The sequence below is a fragment of the Serinus canaria genome, chromosome 23 (genome assembly GCF_022539315.1).
Source record: "Serinus canaria isolate serCan28SL12 chromosome 23, serCan2020, whole genome shotgun sequence".
NCBI lineage: Eukaryota > Metazoa > Chordata > Aves > Passeriformes > Fringillidae > Serinus > Serinus canaria.
The window spans coordinates 5,205,080-5,223,847 of NC_066336.1; the positions used below are offsets into that span (position 1 = coordinate 5,205,080).

General features: G+C 52.9%; 2 protein-coding genes across 3 annotated transcripts; both read left to right on the top strand.

The window, feature by feature from the left end:
- Positions 1-1,368: 1,368 nt before the first annotated feature.
- ELOA (elongin A) lies at positions 1,369-13,643 on the top strand. Of its 2 annotated transcripts, none has more exons than XM_009098588.4 (11): positions 1,369-1,529; positions 6,241-6,297; positions 6,922-7,040; positions 7,837-9,049; positions 9,843-9,957; positions 10,299-10,454; positions 10,820-10,917; positions 11,589-11,769; positions 12,197-12,308; positions 12,557-12,708; positions 13,209-13,643. In XM_009098588.4, exons 1-11 carry the CDS (start codon positions 1,458-1,460, stop codon positions 13,268-13,270), a joined length of 2,337 nt encoding a protein of 778 aa, XP_009096836.1. In that variant the 5' UTR covers positions 1,369-1,457; the 3' UTR covers positions 13,271-13,643. The 2 variants fall into 2 exon arrangements, with proteins under 2 accessions (XP_009096836.1, XP_018779185.1); XM_018923640.3 differs by having other exon boundaries at positions 10,302-10,454.
- Positions 13,644-16,188: 2,545 nt separating this feature from the next.
- Positions 16,189-18,743, top strand: PITHD1 (PITH domain containing 1). Its single transcript, XM_050983447.1, has 6 exons — positions 16,189-16,766; positions 17,446-17,489; positions 17,600-17,677; positions 17,835-17,939; positions 18,260-18,368; positions 18,459-18,743. Exons 1-6 carry the CDS (start codon positions 16,467-16,469, stop codon positions 18,558-18,560), a joined length of 738 nt encoding a protein of 245 aa, XP_050839404.1. The 5' UTR covers positions 16,189-16,466; the 3' UTR covers positions 18,561-18,743.
- The last annotated feature ends 25 nt before the right edge of the window (positions 18,744-18,768 follow it).

Genomic DNA, 18,768 nt, shown 5'->3' on the forward strand with positions numbered 1-18,768 from the left:
GGGAGAGAAAAGCTCTTCAGTCCTTCTGTATCTGCACTCCTTGCTTAAGCTTCAAGATGGAGATGGAGGCAGCTCAGGGGACAATTTCCTAGCTCCCAAAGTTTGCAGTGACCCCAAACATCAGCATGCCTCCTTAGCCAGCTGCCCCCAAGCTCAGTGTCCTTCCTGCAGGAGGGTTCAGTCAGAGCCTGAGTTACAGCCAGCCGGGAGAACTACCTGGGCATTGCAGCTCCACGCACTCCATTGCTGCTAATAATTCCTCCATTTTAGAAAGCAACAAAGACTTTTTTCCCAATTTTCCATTATTCAGCAGCTCCCAGCCCCACACAAGGTCTCTGCTGCTCCTGCCAGGTGTGTCCCAGCTCTCTGTGACTCACCCACAGGCTGGGGCTGCACTTACCTTGCTCTCAGACAGGTTTGTCCAGGGGCAAGCTCTGCCCAGCGCTAGGATTTGCAGGTTGAGGCACAGAGACCCTCAGCTTTCCCCATACAACATCCTCCTCCCAGCCAGCTGACTGCTCTTAGCACTTCTACACTTCTAGCAGCCTTTTGGGGTGCTCTGAGGTCAGCCACCCTCGCTGAGTCCCAGGGGCACAGAAAGGGCTGGGCCCAGGTCTAGACTGAGACCTGGAATGGGCTGGACTCAAGTCCAGGCTCAGCTGAGACAGCTGCCAACCATCCCAAAGAAAAGCAGCCATTGGGATGCAACAGGAATAGGTGTGAAGTGACATTATGTCAGGGAAAAAATGTGTCCAGTCCTGGGCTCCTCAGGTCAAGAAAGGCAAGGAGCTGCTGGAGTGGGTCTAAAAGAGGGAACAAAGATGATTAAAGGACTGGAGCATCTCTCTGATGATCAGAGACTGGGAGCTGGGCCTGGTCAGGGTGGAGGAGGGAAGGCTGAAAGGGGACCCCATAAACCCATAAAATATCCCCAAGGGCTGTCAGGGACAGGATGAGGAGCAATGGCCATAAAATAAAACAACGAGTTCCACCTCAACCTGAGGAAGAACTTCTTGCCATGAGGGTGGCAGAGCCCTGGAACAGCTGCCCAGGGAGGGCTGGAGTCCCCCTCTGTGGGGACATCCCAAACCCACCTGGACGTGTGCCTGTGCCACCTGGTGCCCCTGCCTGGGCTGGGGGTTGAACTGGACGATCTCTGGAGTCCCTTCCAACTGCAGCTCCTCGGGGATGGTGTGACAGCTCCTCCTGAGGCGGAGCTGGCAGAGCCGCGGGGCCGCGCTCCCCTCAGCGCGGCGCTGCCAGCACTCAAGATGGCGCCGCTGCCAGCCCCCAACATGGCGCCCGCCGCTCTCTGCCCTCACCCGCCATGGCCGAGGCCGCGCTGCGCCGCTTCCGCTTCCTGCCCGCAGCCAAGATGGCGGCGGCGGCGGGGCAGCGCCGTGGGCCCGGCGGCCGCTGAAGCCGCTTCCGCCGCCGCCGGCTCTCCAGCAGTAAAAATGGCGGAGTCGGTGCTGGAAGTTGTGGGCCGGCTCCAGGCGCGGCTGGCGGGCAGCGCCGAGCCCAAGAAGGTGATGGGGGCTGCCTCAGCCCGCCGGGGTCCCAGCGGTGGGGACGGTGGTCGGGAGTGCGCGGTCGGGGCGCGGGGCAGGGCCTTCCTCCGCCGGGGCTTCCCCTGCGGGAGCTCCGTGCCCGGCCGGGGCCGCGCTGCGTGGGCTGTGACGTGCGGGCTGCCCGGAGCTCGTGCCCGGCTCGCAGGCCCTGGGGGTCCCGTTGCGGCGGGCCGGTGCCCTTTGTGGAGTGCCCCCGTGGCAGTGGTGGGCGGGCGTCCCTTTTTAGGGTCCCCCCGTGGCAGCCTTGGGGAGGTGGCAGGGGTCCCGTGGCAGGTCCCTCCGCGACAGCGGCAGGCAGGAGTCCCGCGTGGGGTCCCCCCGTGGCAGTGGCGGGCCGGGGTCCCTTTTGGGGTCTCCCTTGGCAGTGGCGGGCCGGGGTCGCTTTTGGGGTCTCCCTTGGCAGTGGCGGGCCGGGGTCCCTTTTGGGGTGTCCCGTGGTCGGGCTGGGGCCCGGCTGGGCAGACGGGCAGCGGAGAGCTCTCCGGAAGAGCCTTGCCCCGGTGACGTGTTGGGTGGCGGAGCCGCGGCGCCGTGAGAGCCCACGCAGGGAGGCACCGCCGCGGGGCTGGGGGCACACGGCTCCTTCTCCTGTCGCCTCCGTTCCCTCTGGCCTTGGGGGACTCCCTTGGCTCTTCTTGCCCCTCTCCGCGAGGGAATGTGCCCGCTGCCAAAATGTTCTGCCCGCAGCAGCTGCGATGCTGCCCCGACCTGCCTCGGGCTCGCTGTGTCCGGTGACATTCGTCTGGTGACAGTGACTGTCCGGCTGGGCACCAGAGCTGGTTTTTCTAGTGAGATTTGGAATTCTGGTTGAACTCGGGCATGCTGTTACTCCATTCTCCTGTTTGAAAGGGGGAGCATTTGTTGGGAGTATTCACACGTGTTCGGTTCACGTTTTGTGTAATTCAGGTGAAAGAGGAGGCAGGCAGGGCTGTGCAGCTGCTCCGTGCTGGGCTGACTCTGTTTCACCGAAACAAACACCTGCAGAACTCGCTTCCCAAGATCTCCCACCACCCAGGAGGAGGAGGAGAGGATGCTGGAGTGCTGACCCTTTGAAATGGGAACCCCTGCAGGAGCTCCAGCCTGGCTGGGGGTGATGCAATGGGATCTGGTTACTCTTCTCACCCTCTCAGCCAGGACCAGAGCAGGGTTTAACTGGTGGAGCCCCAAATGGAGCTGAGGGACTGCCAAGGAGTCCGATCCAGGGGGTCTGAGCTTCCTGGTGCTGAGATCATGGGCAAGACTGGTAATATTGTTTCAGCACTCTGTGCACAGAGAATTGTTTCAGCGCTCTGTGCACAGAGCTCCTGTTCCCTGCCCCTTGTGTGAGCTCAGAGCAAGAGCTGCTGGTGTGTTTCTGGAGCACTGCAAGCCCCGGCAGTGTTTGCACAGCCCAACTCTTTCTCCAGTGACCTCGTGGTGAGAAGTCGTTTCTTGCTCTGTTGATCCTGGGCGGTTTTGCAAGGGCAGGCAGAGGAGGTAAAGCAGGGTAATGACTTGAAAAGCTCTTTTCTTCCCCAGCAGAAATGCCCTGTGACCTATATTCTTTATTTCTGATACTTTTCCAACCATATCCTTGGAAGCATTAGTGGTTTAAAGCCTGAATTTAGTTGCCATTGCATTGTCTTGATGGACCTGGTGAGGATCTTCCTGTTGAAGAAATTTTACCCCATCATCAGGACAAATCCCCAGCATCCCTGGGTGCTGCCCACCCTTACACCATTTCCAGTCCTCACTTTTATTGCCTGGTCCTTTCAAAATATTTTATCAGGAATGTGAAAGAAGAATATTTGTCCAGTATCATGCACAACTCACTGCCTTGCTGAGAGGTGTAAAGTGTTGTTATTCCTGGTTTCCAGTGAAAACTGGGCTGCTGGCATGGAACAGCACGAGTGAAATCTTGGACAGTGCTGTCATGGTTTGGAAAATGTCCTTTTTATCCAGCAGAGGAGGTACAAGTTCTGCTCCAGAGCTATGGGAAGAAAGAGGAGAAGGAAAACATGAGCAAGAGCATCTTCATGGAGGCCAGGCTGTGCTGGAGCCATTTGATATTAGTGTGTGTTTTTAGTGTCGTAACGGTCTGGCTGCCTTCTTTCAGGGAAAGAAAACGATCCACCCATGTCCAACAGGACTTGATTGGAGCTGGAACTCAGTTTTAAGGGTTGTGTCTTGATTGACTGAAGCCCTGCCCTGTTCTGGGGTGTTTTAGAAGAACTTTTTTGTGTGTGTCTCACAAGACACGAGCCTGGTGTTTTCTGTCTCCCACCTGGTCACCTTTTCCTCGTAGGATTTGTATGATCTTGGTTATTTCCAAGATGAGCTGCCAGATTTACAATCCCAGGATTGTTACAGGTTGGAAAAGACCTCCAGGATCAAGTCCAACCTTTGATCGAACCCTTCCATATCAACTGAGTTTCACATTGAGTTTCTTGAACACGTCCAGGGATGGGGACTCCTTCCAATGCCTGACCACCTTTCTGTGAAGAAATTCCTCCTGTTGTCCAAAATTCCTCCTGATGTCCCTGTAAGCCTCAGTGGGATGAACTCCATCAGCTTATTTCCAAAGGAAATAAAGTTTAGTAAGAGTTTTTAAGCCTCACTGCATCAAAGTTGTCTCACTTGGTGCATCTCATGCACGAGGATCTGTGTTCCATGGAGGAACTGACTGCAGTGGCTGTGGAATAACTCAGCTCCTCGTGAGACGTGTTCTGGATCAAGTGTGTGGCTGCCCTGGTCTCCAGCCACACTGAGAACAGCATTCCCATTGAGAGCAGCACTTCTCTTCCTGGAATTCAGCCCTGAAGGCAGCAAATAACTAAAGAGCAAACAGAACTGTGGGAGATGCTACAGTGGAGTGTAGCTAGAAAATATTTAGGGACACCAGAATGAGTTCTCCTTTGGTTCTTACTCTCACAGTGGGGTTTTGTAAGCTCTGAAGAAACCTTTCTATGAATTTAATTACCTCACAGAGATGCTGTTGCTTTAATATTGTCCTGGTTTACTCTTTTCCTATCTAGTACAAAAATCCATCCTTCTTTCCCTTCCTGTCCCCTTTGCACACACAAGTCCAAACTCCTTTATTACCAATCCCTGAAGGATTTTGGCTTCCCAGAGGGATCCTGACCCCTGAACTGTGGCAGGCAGTCTGAGAAGAGGCAGCAGAGTTGACCTCTGTCTCTGCTGCCTTTGGTTTGGTGGCTTCAGTTGCCAGTGCACTTGTTGAGCAGCTGTGCTGGCAAGGCAACAGCAGCCACTCTTGGTATCAGTGTTTCACTCTACTGAACCGAGAAAACCGAAACCTCCTGTCACAGTTACTAGGTCCTAAATATAAAGGAGTGGTTTCTAGTGAACAGAAGTTGTGGTTTTGCTTATGTCACAGGAACCCTTGTCTGGGTGTCGAGGAGTGTTTCCTCTCTGAAAGCAAGAGGACTCCTCAGACAGGTTCAAGGAACTCCTTTCCCTCCAGAGGAAGGAGACCTGCAAACCTGCCTGGTCCTTGCAGGGTGGCCGTGGGGGTGACTGGGTGTCAGCTCAGGCTGACAGTGCTGATTTGAGCACGAGCACAGTGCTTTAAAGAGAAGATCTTCTGGATCAGGGGCAGCCCTTTGTATGGCATATAGCATAGGAGTGCTGAGCACAGCCTGGGCTGTATAGGGGCTATAATAATGGGAATGCTGATGAGGCTGGACTGTGGCTATAGCTGAGCTGTGGGAAATGATGTGAGGGGCAACGGTGCTGTCAGATGTGTTCTACCATGTACTGTAGCTACAGAGCCAACAGACATCATGGTGAGGCCATGTCCCAAACCACCTGGCTGGCAGAGGTACAGGAACATCCTCTTCACTTAGAACCCCACAATCAGTAGGGTTGGAAAAGTCCTCCAGGATATCATTGTGTCCAACCTGTGACTGATCCCCACCTGGGCAGCCCATTCCCATGCCTGGCCACCCTTTCCTGAAGAAGTTTCTCCTGGTGTCCAGCCTGAAACTCCCCTGGTGCAGCTTGAGGCTGGTTCTTCTTGCCCAACTCCTCCAGCTCCTCCTTGGAGAGGGTTCCTTGTCCCACCCTGTCCCATGGAGCAGCTGAAGATGATGGCAGAACCTTGCTTGAGGTGTGTGGAGGAAAAAACACTTCTCTGGTGTTTGGTGAAGGGAAGAGAAAAGAGTGGAGCAAGAGGGAGGGAATTTGGAAGGGATCAGGTGTTGTTTTAGCACCTGATAGAAGAGAGCCTGTCGGCAGTGGAGACACAGGTTCCCCCTCTTAGGTCTTTAAGAACATCTCAAAATCTTCCTTACCCTTTTTATTGCCAAGGGGTATGATTCCACCACCATCTGAGAGTCACAGGCTTCCAAGTCCTTTCTTCCTCTTGCTGTGTGTTTCTGCTCCCAGTGTTTTAAGCCAGATTGAAGCTGCAGTCCCATGTGAAGCAAACGTTAATATTTGGGTGTGTTACAAGACTTTCTGGTGGGTTCTTGTGGGCAGAGATGAGATTTTTTTGCAGTTGGCCCTCATGTTCAGCTTCTCAGGAGCTTTTTTGGAGCGAGACAGCAGCTGTCAGCCACTTGGATCTTCCTAACAAGCTCTCAGGCAGTGTGCAGCATTTTCTTCCTCCCCAGTCCCCGTCTGTGGTTCTGTGTGACAACTCTGAACCCTTCTCCTCTTGTCTCCACAGCTGCTGAAGAGTCTGAAGAGGCTGTCAGAGTTACCCATCACAGTTGACATTCTCGTGGTAAGAGCTGTGAAATCTCTGGGGCTTTTCCTCATGTCTGTAGAGTCAGGGAGGGCTGTTTTCCATGAAGTGCTGTTTTCCCTGGAACAGGGTGTGTTGCCTGGGCCACCTGCTCCAGCCCAGTGACACAGGCGTGATTGTGATAAGGTTCTGCAAGTGCCAGGCACGGGGAAGGAGCATGCCAGGGCAGGTGGGAAGCCATGGAGGACAGTTTGTCACGCTCAGTTCTCCCAAAAGCTTAACACCTGACTGGGATATGAGAGTTGGAGCAGATCCCAGCAATAACAAGTCAGCAGGAAATGAGGAAGTGCTAATCCTTACAGTTTTTAATAGCTTTAATAGCTTCTGTCTTCAAACTTGCCAGCTCTCATGGTAAATACTGACTTGGCTTATTAATACAAATTATTAGTGTTTGTCTAAGGTAGAATTAACCTTTGATTTACATGTAGTGAGTGATATAAAGCAGCTGAAGACATAATAAAAGTGATATCTTTGCTGTTAGATCAAGGAACTTTCTCCCTCGCAGCAGCAGGGAGTGTGTTGATTTCATTGACTCTTTAGGGAGTTTAGCAGGGGGGGAGAATTCCTGTTTTGCTAAGATGGATTTGTGGCTCTCTCCTGAAGGAGACAGGAGTTGGGAAGACCGTGAACAGCCTGAGGAAACATGAGCTGGTGGGAGACTTTGCCAAGGACCTGGTGGCCAGGTGGAAGAAGCTGGTGCCGGTGGCGCAGGAGGCAGAGCGGTGAGCGAGCCCCATGGATGAGCTTTGGGAATGTTTTCTCAGTGGATAGTTCAAACCTCTCTGGCCAAGGCTCTGGAAAAACTTGTAAAACCAATATGTGAACTCTGCCTGGGGGTTTTGCCTTGTTTTGGCAGAAACTTCCTGCCTTTGCTGGCTCTGGAGTGTTGGGATGATGACAGCTGCAGTTTCATGTGGAAGTTGGGGCCAACTTTCAAGAATTTGCAGTTTGATGAAGAGATTAACAGGAGATGCCAAAAAAGTGCCCTTAATAAAGCAAAAGATGCAACCTGCTTGCTTCCCATTTTATGATTCTGAAGGCAGCAAGTTTTTAGGCCCAAGTAAATTGAAAGAATGCTTTCATGAGCCAGAACCCTGTGGAAACTGGAAGTTATTGCTAGCAGACATGTAGCAGTAACAAAGCTGTGTTGAACCCAGCAGAGATCAAATTAATTTGAGGGAAAAGGACACTTATTAATGGGAATTTAAAGGAGTGATATTCCCACGTATTGAACTGAGGAACTGGGGGACATTTCCCACAGCATCACACAGCCAAGAGTGTGTAGGCACACACAAGGTTCTGTCTCTAGTTCTAATAAAAATGCAATTCTTGCATTAGAAATGGAATTTTTAAATCCCTGATTGTTGCTGTTCCTTAGAGATTTAGTAGGACTTCTGCCACAAAGCTACCAAATACAACCTTGGTCTTCCATGAGAGGTGTTCCAGTCCAGGGAATGGCTCTTTTCATTCATGTTGGGCAGTATTAGTGTAACTCATTTTGGTTTCTTCTCCCTTCAGAAATAACCTGGACTCTGAAGACCGTGACTACGAGAGGAGCAGCTCGAGCAAAAGGCATCAGGAATCCTCCCTCAGAGAGGATGAGGAGGCTGATCAGGAATACTCAGAACCCTTCCAGCCTTCTTGCAGCCAGTCCTATAGCCCAGATCATAGGGAAAAGAAGTCCAAAAGGTATCCTAGGCCTGAGAGAGCCTATGAGACTTACAGCTATAGCAGCCACCAGGGGAAGGGTTGGGGCAGATCCTCCCCTGTGCTCTCTTCAGACCAGGAGTACTCGGACTGTGGGCAAGCTGTGTCACCTGAGCCCAGTGAGAGCCCTCAGGATGTGGACACAGACCCTTATGCCTCTGAGGAGCAGGAAGAACCAGCACTATTCCCTAGGAAAGCCAGTAAAGGGCACAGCTTCCAGGAGAAGCTCGGGTCAGGCCGGGAGCGCGGCTCCGGCGATTTCTGCGACAAAGGGAACGCGAGTCGGAGCAAAGAGCACAAATCCTCGCACAAGAAGCAGCGACTCGATGGCAGAGGGGATGACAGGACCTCTGCCTTCAGCCCTGAGAGGTTGCACAAGGCTTCCTTTAAAGAGCAGCTCCGAGAATCCCCCGTGGCAGCGGCCGGCAAGGAGAAGCAGAGGATGTCAGAGGGCAGCAAAAAGGAGAAGAATCGGGAAAGTGGCGCCTCCAGGAAGGAGAAGTCACACTCGCTGCCACACTCGGGGGAATCTTTGGACAACCATGTCAAGAAGCAAAAGCATCGGGACTCTGAGAAGAGCAAATTGGAAAAGTCCAAGCAGAGCCTGGAGAGCTCTAACTCAGAGAAACGGAAAGCTGAGAGTGACTCAGGCAATAGGATCAAGGAAAAGGGGGGTTCTGGGAGCTTAAAGTCTGCAGAGGGGAAGCGCAAAATCTCCGATGTGGACAAAAAATCAGTGGGTTTTTCCTCAAATTCTGGGGAGGGGGAAGCAGAGGATGAGTTTGAACAACCTACAATGTCTTTTGAATCGTATCTCAGCTATGACCAGCCCCAGAAAAAGAAAAAGAAAGTGGTCAAACCCTCGGCAGGGTCAGCTGGGGACAAAGACCGAGGGCATAGCAAACAGAACGGATCCAAAGCCAGTACCAACAGCTCGAGCTCCAGTCAGAAAAGTCCAAGCCACAAGAGAACAAGTGAGAAAAAGGCAGAGAAGAAAACTCCAGAGCCTCCTAAACCAAAGAGGGTAAGGTTTGGTAAGAAAGAGTATCTGTGGATGTGAGCTTAGAATCCAGCCCAGTTTGCAGTGCATCTCCTGCTAAAGAGGTTCCCATGTCTCCCCTCTCAAGTATTTATGCTTCTCTAAAATGGACCTTTTTTAGTGGCCAGAAATGGGAGAACTGGTGGTACAAGGCAGTTCATTCCAGAAAACAAACCTTCTTTTGTGAAAGCCTGGAAAATGAGCAATATTTCTGTGCAGATCCTTTGTCACATGGGTGCCAGGGTTTGGTGTATAAATAGGGACTAATATGTAAAATTTTTACTGCTTCATCTTTTCACTCAACTTTGAAACACTTGGCTCTTCACAAAGTGGTTTTTATAAGGTTTAACTTACAAATCCTGCTTTGCCATTCATTCTAATAAGTGCTTCATAAAACTCCATATCAAAGTTTTCAGTTTCCCTCAGTTTCTGAGGTTCCCTTCTCCTCCACCAGTGCAAAGTTTTTTGCAGGAAGAGGAGAAGAGGCAGAACTGGTAAATGAGTGTTTGAGATCAAGGAAATGCTTCTGCTTGTCCTGAATAGGTTAAAAACATGGATGGCTCTTTCTGGAAGGTGCTGAATGATTCAGATCCCAGATTTCAGTTTCTTCCTATTGGCAGCCACCCCCTGAGGTTGTTCCCTGGTGCCAACTGAGCAGCATTGAGTGGTTTATTATAAATATACAAAAAACCCCACAGTTCAGTGCTGTTTGTACACTGGTGGAATGTCACATTCTGCTGTATTCCTGTCTTATCCCGTGTCCATCCTCTCCTTCCAGATAATTTTAGATGTGGTCCCAACGTTACCAGACATCCCCCTGCCCCCCATCCAGGCCAATTATCGTCCTCTTCCCTCCATCGAGTCCATCCCCTGCTCCCAGACAAAAAGGAAAGGTATGTTGGGCATAAAAATGGGTTTGGAATGAGTCAGGTTGTGGGAGAGAGCAGGGGTGGGTTCAAGTCTTTCTGGTGGGGTCTGCCAAGGGCAGAGGTTTCAGATAAAAAAGCAGCTGCTTCTCACGTGCTCCATCAGAAAGGAGAAGAATCCTTCACTGGTGCTTCTTCGGGGCTCAGGCTTTGGGCTTGCCCTTCCTGAACTCTGCAGGCCTCTTGGAGAAGACTTTGCCCTTTAGGTCACTTCTGGGTGACTCCAATTTGTGCATCCTATGCCATTTATCAGGACAGGCTCTTCCTTTTCTCTGTCCCCTCCTCACTGCAATGGTTTCCCTCCACAGCAGTGTCCTCGCCAGTGGAGGAGAGCGAAGCTGGTTTCACAGGCCGCCGGTTAAATTCCAAAATGCAGGTGTACTCTGGCTCCAAAACTGCCTACCTCCCAAAGATGATGTCCCTGTACCAGCAGTGTATCAGGGTCCTCAGTAACAACATCGACTGTAAGTACCTGTCCTTGTCTCAGAGTCACTGTGCACTGAAATTTTGGCAACTTGGTACAGACCCCAGCGGTTCCCCTTTGTTAAAAATATGGGATAAATCCCACTGGAAGCCCAGGTGCTGCAAGGATCAGCACCTAGAATGCTTTCAAGTGGTGCTAAAGCACTGGAAATTATGGCAAGTGGAGCTTGCACAAATATTTCTCAACTTGGAGATATTAGTGCCTGAGGTTCCATTCTCCTCCATTCATCCTGAATGGTATTGTGCAACATTGCAGTTTTTTCACTGTGTTTCAAGGTGTCAAGCCCTTTCCTTGGCAAGGAAGGAGCAGGATAATTATTACTCTGTGCTTCTTGCTTCTCTCTAGCAATCTATGAAGTGGGTGGTGTCCCTTTCTCTGTGCTGGAGCCCGTGTTGGAGAGGTGCACCCCGGAGCAGCTGTATCGCATCGAGGAATGTAACCATGTGAGTGCCCTGGCCTGGGACAAGGGATGTGATGTGCAGGGCTGTCCTCACCTCTGAGAGCAGAATAGCAAACAAAGCCTTTTCATTGCAAGAGGTGGCTTTTGCTAGTCCTGAGTTCCTGGCATTGCAGTGATGTATGGGTTTCCTTCAGCTAGGTCTCATAACCTCTTAGAGATTTATATTTATATATTGCACCTAAGATAGCTCAGCTACCTTAGAAGGCATAAAATTAGTAGGATGGCTGCTGTGATAGTGTTGGAAACAGAAAAGTTTTAATAAAAGGCAAAATAACAAAACTCTTTACAGAGAAAAACCGTGCCAGGTGCAAGAGGTTCTTGCTCTTGGGAAACACCTCACAAAAACAATTAGTTTCTTTGTTCTCTTCAATTTCTAGTAAATTGCTTAGGTGGGACTCTTTGGCTCTTGTCCATCTTTAAGTTTGAGGTGAAGTCCCCCAGGTCCTATAAGGTGTCTTTTCACCTAATCGAGGAGAGAAACTTCTGAGCTTTTTCCTTTTTAAGGAGACAAAGGAGATTTTTGTCACTCCCTCAACAGAGAACACATTCCTACATTGCAGCACACTGCCCTGCTGGAATTCCACCAGCACTGAGCTGGTGCTGAGGGAAAGGAGGAGTCGGGAGGGATCCCAGCTCTGTGTGGGTTTGTTTCAGGTGCTGGTGGAGGACACGGATCAGCTGTGGCACAACCACTGCCTGCGAGACTTCAAGAATGAGAAGCCCGAGGAGTTCGAGTCGTGGCGGGAGATGTACCTGCGGCTGCACGACGCGCGCGAGCAGCGCCTGCTCATGCTGGCACGCAACATCGGCTCTGCCCACGCCAACAAACCCAAAGGTGGGGCTGGGGGAGCCCTTTTTGGGTTAGCACCAGTCCAGTTGAGGAGCTTCTTAGCTTTGTGTGCTCCCTTGCTTCGTGGTTTAGCGGTGTCTTGATTTCATCGGTGATGGTGTTGATGCAGCTCAGTATTTTCCAGGAATGATGAGCAGGCTCCTGTTCCATGTGGCTTCTCCATGCTGGCATGGAAGAGAACCAGGATGGGGGGAAACATTTCTGGTTTTTGGGTGAACATGAGAAATGCTGAGCTGATCAGTCTGATTTCTCACTGCAAGAGGTCCAGACCTTAGGAAGGAGACTGTCACAATTTCTTTGGAATGGACGGATCAGGGAGAGGTGGATGAAGTGTCAGTAGTAAGACAAGCAGGGAGGAGCCTCCTTTACAGCCAGCTGGATGTAAGTGATGTTTCCCTCTGGCCTCTTGCAGGGAGAGTGGCCAAGATGGCATTTGTGAACTCTGCAGCGAAGCCCCCTCGGGATGTTCGGAGGAGACAGGAGAAGTTTGGAACTGGAGGCCCTCTTCTGCCAGAGAAGACCAAGTGAGTGTTTCACTGTAGCACTTGCTGCTCAGGGCCTCCTGAATCTCAGGAGAGGATACTGTGTGTCTGGGAGCTTCTTTTGCAGGGAAACTTATAACTGTAATCACCTGGGAAGCGCAGAGATCCGGTCACTGCTGGTTCCACCTTGTATCAGCCCTGCTGCTGTTACAAACATGCTTTGTGTCTGTAGAACTGCCTCAAAGCAGGGTGAGTCCTTTATGGCAATGCCTATCCTGTGTCTGTTCCAGAATAAAACCAGTCCTGTACACATCCAGCAAAAGCCACGCTCGGGCCAGTGACGAGCAGTCCTACGATGGGCCCAGCACCAGCAGTGCCCACTCGGTCCCGTCTTCAGGTAGCACCTTCTCCTCCTACGACCCCAGGAAACCCCCTGTGAAGAGTAAGTACAGCCTTCAGCACATCCCTCTGGCCTCTTAGAGCTTCTCCTGCACAAACAGCTGCTTCTGCTGGGGGAGAATTCCAGGCTGTGCAGGAGGGTTGATGGTGGTGTATCTCCTCTCGCTCTGTTCAAACTTGTTGCATGAGAACAGCAAAGGGAAACATCTGATTCACCCACTCAGAGCTGACTGGATCAGCCTGTCCTGATGGTACCAGGACCTCTGTCTGCCCTCCTGCCGCCCTGTGTCTGTCAGCTCTTTGGATTTGGAGTGCAGCTCTCTCAGGAGGGTTTAACCAGGGATCTGTGTTGGTGCAGTGCAGAAAGCAGTGCCTTCTCCTCAGTCTGTGACCTAAAAACTCTGCTGGGCCCCGCTCAAACACTCGTGTCTACCAGGGCTGCAGCTTCCAATTGCTCTCAGCTCTTCTTCTATCACTTTTCCTTTCATGTAGGGGCTTTTTTGTTTGATTCAGAGGTGGTTTGTTTTTCTTTCTCTTTTGCAGAAATTGCACCAATGATGGCAAAGACTATCAAAGCTTTCAAAAACAGGTTCTCTCGGAGATAAGTTTGCAGTGCTGAGCTGGGCCTTTCTCTCTTGGGGAGGAGTGGCACTGGAGGGGGAGAAGGCACACCCAAACAGCCCTTCCTTATCTTGGAACTCTTTGGAGGCTGCAGCTGCTGGGAGAAGCTTTGATCTGCACAAGATGACGGCACAGTATTTTATCTTTTATTTCTGGTCCCTTTCTCAGTGTCAAGCCCCCCTCTTTTACCCCCTGTCTCCAACATTCTGTTTCTGGCTTTGTCATCCCTTGAAAGAAGGGTGTACAGAATCTCCTGACACAGGAAAATGTGAAATCTTGGCACCTGCTGAGAATGGAAGATCCAGAGACTTATTTACTATTTAACCTCTTAATAAATTATGAAATGGTTTTAATTAATATTTTGCCCCTCTACCCTGTTGTATTATTTATGTTGCTCCCAGTAGTCCCTCCTCTCCCAACCCAGTCCTGGGGTCAGCCTTGGTGACTCGAGCTGGAATCCATCTGAGTGGACACTGGGTGTCACAGGAGCCTTTCCTGTCATTGGTACCTGCTGGGCCCAAAGTCTCACCTGGAGACTCTGGGACAGGTAGGACCAGTGGCCCAGCCACTTGCCAGTCCTTTGGCAAGTGCATCCAGCCCTGAGGCTTTGCTCCCTGCTCGTGTGTGTCAATAAAATCTGAGCTCTTGACCCTCTCTGTGCTGTTGCTGTAGATCCTGTACAGGTGCTTTTGTGGTCCTGCAGGGATGCCAAGAGCCTTTGGGGATGTTTCCTCTGCTGCTGTTGTCTTCTGCTGGCTACTGGGAATGAACCTGCCAGGGATTTGGGAGAACTTTTACTGTGTATCAAGTCAGATTTTAACTTTTTATCTGGAGAGAGACTGGGGACTTTGCAATGGAAAACAGTTTTTAAATACCAGTGAAGGCATCGTTTGCCTCTTTTAGTGGGAAGCAGGAAGGAACTCTTCTGTCTTGTTTTCTGTGTGGAATTGCAAAGGATTTATTTCCAGTTGGGAAGCTGGTGCCTAAATCCTGTCTTTCCCCTGTATGTTTTGCTCTGTCCCTTCTTTGAAAAAAATCAAGGATTTTGGTCTTTGAACCTGAAACCACTTGAATGAGGATGGAGGGAAGTGAGCAAGGGAATGTGGCTGTTGTAACACGTGTGTGTCCTTCAGAGCAGGAGTTCCAAAGGCTCCCCTGTACCTGCTGTGTGAGGAGCTGGAGCTCAGGAAGGAGCTGGATGGGGGTGTCAGGGAGTGCCCTGGAGCCCCTGGAGAGGTCAGAGCCCTGCTGAGGGTGTGGGGGTGGCAGCTGGGCTCACCAGCCTGGACACAGCCAGGAGCTGTGCTGTGCTGCCAGGAAGGTTTCTGCTTGTGGGGTGTGTCTGGGGAAGGTTTTGTCTGCCCCAAAGGGAACCCCAGGGCTGCTGCAAGCACAGGATGGGGCTGGGGAGACCCCAGGCCTCTCTGGGAGGGCTCTGGGCTCTGACTGGGTCGGGGAGGGATTCTCCTGTTCCAAGCCATATTTGCTGCCCTAGGACTTTGCTGTCTGGGTGGAAAAGATGCTGGTAGTGGATGCTGTTGTTGTTGGCAGCTCCTGAGAAGCTCTGCTGCTGGCTTTCCGTGGCTGCCAAATCCCAAACCGGTGGAGTTGTCTGTGTGCACTGACCGGGGGAAACCTTGCTGTGAAGGGTCCTCCCTGGAGGGCTCTAGAAAAATCCCTGTTTTGCTTCTTCTTTCTTTTGGGTCGTTAGTTTCTTTCCTTTTTTTTCCACCTCTTTTAAAAGGCATGTCTTTCTTTAAAACCATTCTGAACACCTGTCTCCTGTTTATTTGGTCTGTTCTTTGTTTAGTTTGGAATTCTTGGAAAAATGTTCTCAGACTCTCATGTGCTGTAAGTTTGTTACAGTCCCAGATGCTTTAATGTTCCCGTGCAGCATTTCAGTGTGTGTTGTGCTGTAAAATAATGGCTCCTTACTCTCCTGTGTTTTTGCTGTATTTAATTTCGCTGTATTTTTCATTAGATAACAATATATTCTCTTCTGCTGACCGTTGTGCTACTGTTTATTTCTCCTCTGTACTCGGGGTAGGGGCAGAGGGGAGGGAAGCAGAGCCTGGCCTTGTTCAGACACGATGGAGCTTTGAGCAAAGGATCTGGGCGATGCCCAAGAGTGATTCTGGGCACTGCTAAACTGCCAATTAATTGATCTCCCAGCTCCACACCCAGCTGTGGGTATGGCCCAGGTATTGCTGTTCTGGGGAGATCTCCTTCCCTCTCAGAGCTCCCCCTTTGCTCCAGGCTTTGCCAGCCGTGTCCGTGTTCTGTTTGTGGCATTGCAGGGAGGTGACACTGGTGTCACTCTACTCTCACAGGGGCGATGCCAGCCCCTCGCCCTTCCCTTCCTTTTGCTTGGACACTAAATCCAGCCTGGGGAGAGGCGGGCACCGGCCCTCAGCTGGGAGCAGAGCAGGGATATTTCCCTGGGGGACACACTAGGCAAAGTCTGGGATCAAAGTGCTCCTCCCCGGGCTCGGGCTGTGACACTGTGCGGTTGTTCTGTGCTCCACCACACGCTGAAGGTGGAGAAGAAATGCCTCTTCCCCTTCCCACCCCATCCCTGCAGGATGAGTAACGGCAGGAGGAGGAGAGGGAGTGACTCGGACTCGTATTTGTATTTTGGTCCCAAACTGTGTATATATACAATTTTCTATGTTCCTTTTTTTGTGGTAACTAAGATGAATATTTTAATTAGATAAGTTATATGAAAAATGAGGAGAATCATGTCTCAATAAAAGCCGAACACTGGACTGTGGCTGCTCGTTCTTTCCTGACACTGACAACCAATGTTAAACACACCACGGGGAAACTCCGTGCCTCCTCGGAGGGTGATGCTCCGGTGTCCCGCTCCGGTATCCCGGTGAGGGTGCTGCTTCCCGTTCCTGCGCTGTTTGGAACGATCTCCGCGGATAATACCCCCGGAGCCTTTGTGAGAAAGCAGCTTCGCCATTCCCCGGGCGGGGTGGGACCACCGGGACCCCTCCCCGGGACCACCGGGACCCCTCCCCCGGGAGCAGCGGGCGGTTCACGGGCTCAGCACGTGCAGAGTCAGACCACGCCCCATATGGGCGTGGTTACAACAAAACGGACCAATCACCGGTTTACGTGGGCGTGGTTGTAGGCGCAAGGGCGTATCCAATTAATACATGCTGTGACGTCAGGGAGATGGGCGTGGCCTATGAGCACTATAGGCGTGGTTTAGGCAACACGGGGGCGTGTCCTCGCTGCGGTGGGGGCGTGTCTGAGGGTCGCGCATGCGCGCAGGGCGGTAGCGGCGCGGCCATGGCGCACGGGCACGGGTCCGGCCGGTGCTGCTGCTGCGGGGAGGAGGCGGCGGAGCGCGGTTCGGCCTGGGGGCTCTACCTGCGCATCGACCGGCAGCGCCTGCAGTGCCTCAACGAGCGCCGCGAGGGCTCCGGAGCCACCGTGTTCCGCCCCTGGGAGGAGCGCGGGGACCGCTCGCAGGTGGGGCCGGGAGCGGCGCCGGGACCGGGGTGGGCAGCAGGGAACGGACGGGATCCTGCCCTCGGCTCGGGCCCAGGGAGGCGCAGCTGAGCGCGGTGTCCGGGCCTGGCCCTCTCTGGACGTGAGGAGCTGCTGGAGGGGGTCCAGTGGAGGGCACAAAGATGATTTGGGGTCTGGAGCATCGCCCTGATGAGAGGAGACTGTGGGAGCTGGGCCTGGTTATTCTGGGGGAGGGAAGGCTGAGAGGGCATCCCATAAAGCCATAAAATATCCCCAAGGGCTGTCAGAGGGTGGTACCAGGCTCTGTTCAGGGACAGGACGAGGAGCAATGGCCATAATATAAAACACAACGAGTTCCACCTCAACATGAGGAAGAACTTCTTTCCATGGGGGTAGCAGAGCCCTGGAACAGCTGCCCAGGGAGGGCTGGAGTCTCTCTCTGTGGGGACATCCCAAACCCACCTGGCCGTGTCCCTGTGCCACCTGCTCCAGGTGCCCCTGCCTGGGCAGGGGTTGGGCTCGGACATCTCCAGAGGTCCTTTCCAATCCTAAACATTCTGGGATTCTCTGAGCAAGAGAATCAGGGCCCCCTGAACCCCGCTGAGGTGATCCCTCCAGCTGTCCCCACCATCCCCTGCAGACCCTGGGCCAGCCCTGACCTGCTCTTCTCTGTCCCCAGTTCGTAGAAAGCGATGATGACGAGGAGCTGCTCTTCAACATCCCGTGAGTTCCATCCCCTGGCACCATCCTGGCTGCTGCCAGGGCTCCTTCCCCTCCCCTGGGGCTGCCTGGAGAGCACAGGGGTGAGCCCCCTGCTCCGTGTGTCTGGGCAGGTTCACAGGCAGCGTGAAGTTGAAAGGAGTCATGGTGATGGGCGAGGATGATGGGACACACCCGGCTGAGATGAGGCTGTGAGTAACACCAGCTCTCCCTCCTCGCAGGGGCTGGGGGCTCTGAACACACAATAAATCCATTTCTTTGTGGAGCAGAAGCTGGGCAGCGTTAATGGATGCAATCCAATTAGCTGACCTGCTGTTAATAACTGCCTGTGTCTCCTTGTGCTGCCAGGTTCAGGAACATTCCTCACATGTCCTTTGATGACACAGCCAAGGAGCCAGAGCAGACCTTCAGCCTGAGCCGGGATCCCCTGGGACAGCTGGAATATCCCACCAAGTACGAGCCATTCCCTGATAACTGGGGGCTGCTCCTGCCTGCCACAGGAGCTCTGCCACATTTAGGGCAGGGGCTGCACAGGGCAGTGCCTCACAGCTGCCCTCGGGAGGATTCATCCTCCCCAGCTCTGTCCTGCCCTCTGAAACCTGCCCAGAGCCTGGGGCAGGAATTCCTGGGCTGCAGCATCATCCTGGTGTCCTGTCCCCCCTCATGGTGTGAGGGAACCCCCCTTGCTGGGATCAGGGGGGGCTGCTCGTGCTGTGGGAGCCTGGGGAGCTGCAGGAGCAGCAGCTCTGGTCTCAGGGTGTGTTTTCCTCCAGAATTGCCCGTTTCTCCAACGTTTACCACCTCTCCATGCACTTCCCAAAGAACTTCGGAGCCGAAACAACCAAGATATTTTACATAGGCCTGAAAGGGGAGTGGACGGAGGTGAGTGAGAGCAGAGAGAGGGGCTGGGATCCCGCCGCTCCCCGCGGGATCCTGCCGCTCCCCGGTTTAAAACGTCCCGTCTCCACCCAGGCTCATCGCCACGAGGTCACCATCTGCAACTACGAAGCCTCGGCGAACCCGGCCGACCACAAGCTGGAACAGATCACCCCCCAGACTCACTTCATCTCCTAACGGGAGCCCGTCCGGGGCAGGAACGGCTTCCCGGAGCACCGGAGCAGCTCCACGGCTGTGGGACAGACACGGTGGCGCGGTGTGAGACGGCCCGGGAGCGGCGGGGCCGCTCTGGAGGCTCCACGGAGCCGTGTGCGGGCCCGGTACCGGCTGTGACTGACAATAAACACGCTGCGGTGCAGAGCTGTGCGCTGTCCCTGAGTCGCGG

Bases quoted from the DNA above. Each gene is read 5' to 3' on its own strand.
- ELOA (XM_009098588.4), top strand. From the start codon at position 1,458: ATGGCGGAGTCGGTGCTGGAAGTTGTGGGCCGGCTCCAGGCGCGGCTG. The intron at 9,958-10,298 runs GTATGTTGGGCA...TTCCCTCCACAG, and splicing joins CTCCCAGACAAAAAGGAAAG to CAGTGTCCTCGCCAGTGGAG. The intron at 11,770-12,196 runs GTGGGGCTGGGG...GGCCTCTTGCAG, and splicing joins CCACGCCAACAAACCCAAAG to GGAGAGTGGCCAAGATGGCA.
- PITHD1 (XM_050983447.1), top strand. From the start codon at position 16,467: ATGGGCGTGGCCTATGAGCACTATAGGCGTGGTTTAGGCAACACGGGG. The intron at 17,490-17,599 runs GTGAGTTCCATC...GTGTCTGGGCAG, and splicing joins GAGCTGCTCTTCAACATCCC to GTTCACAGGCAGCGTGAAGT. The intron at 18,369-18,458 runs GTGAGTGAGAGC...GTCTCCACCCAG, and splicing joins TGAAAGGGGAGTGGACGGAG to GCTCATCGCCACGAGGTCAC.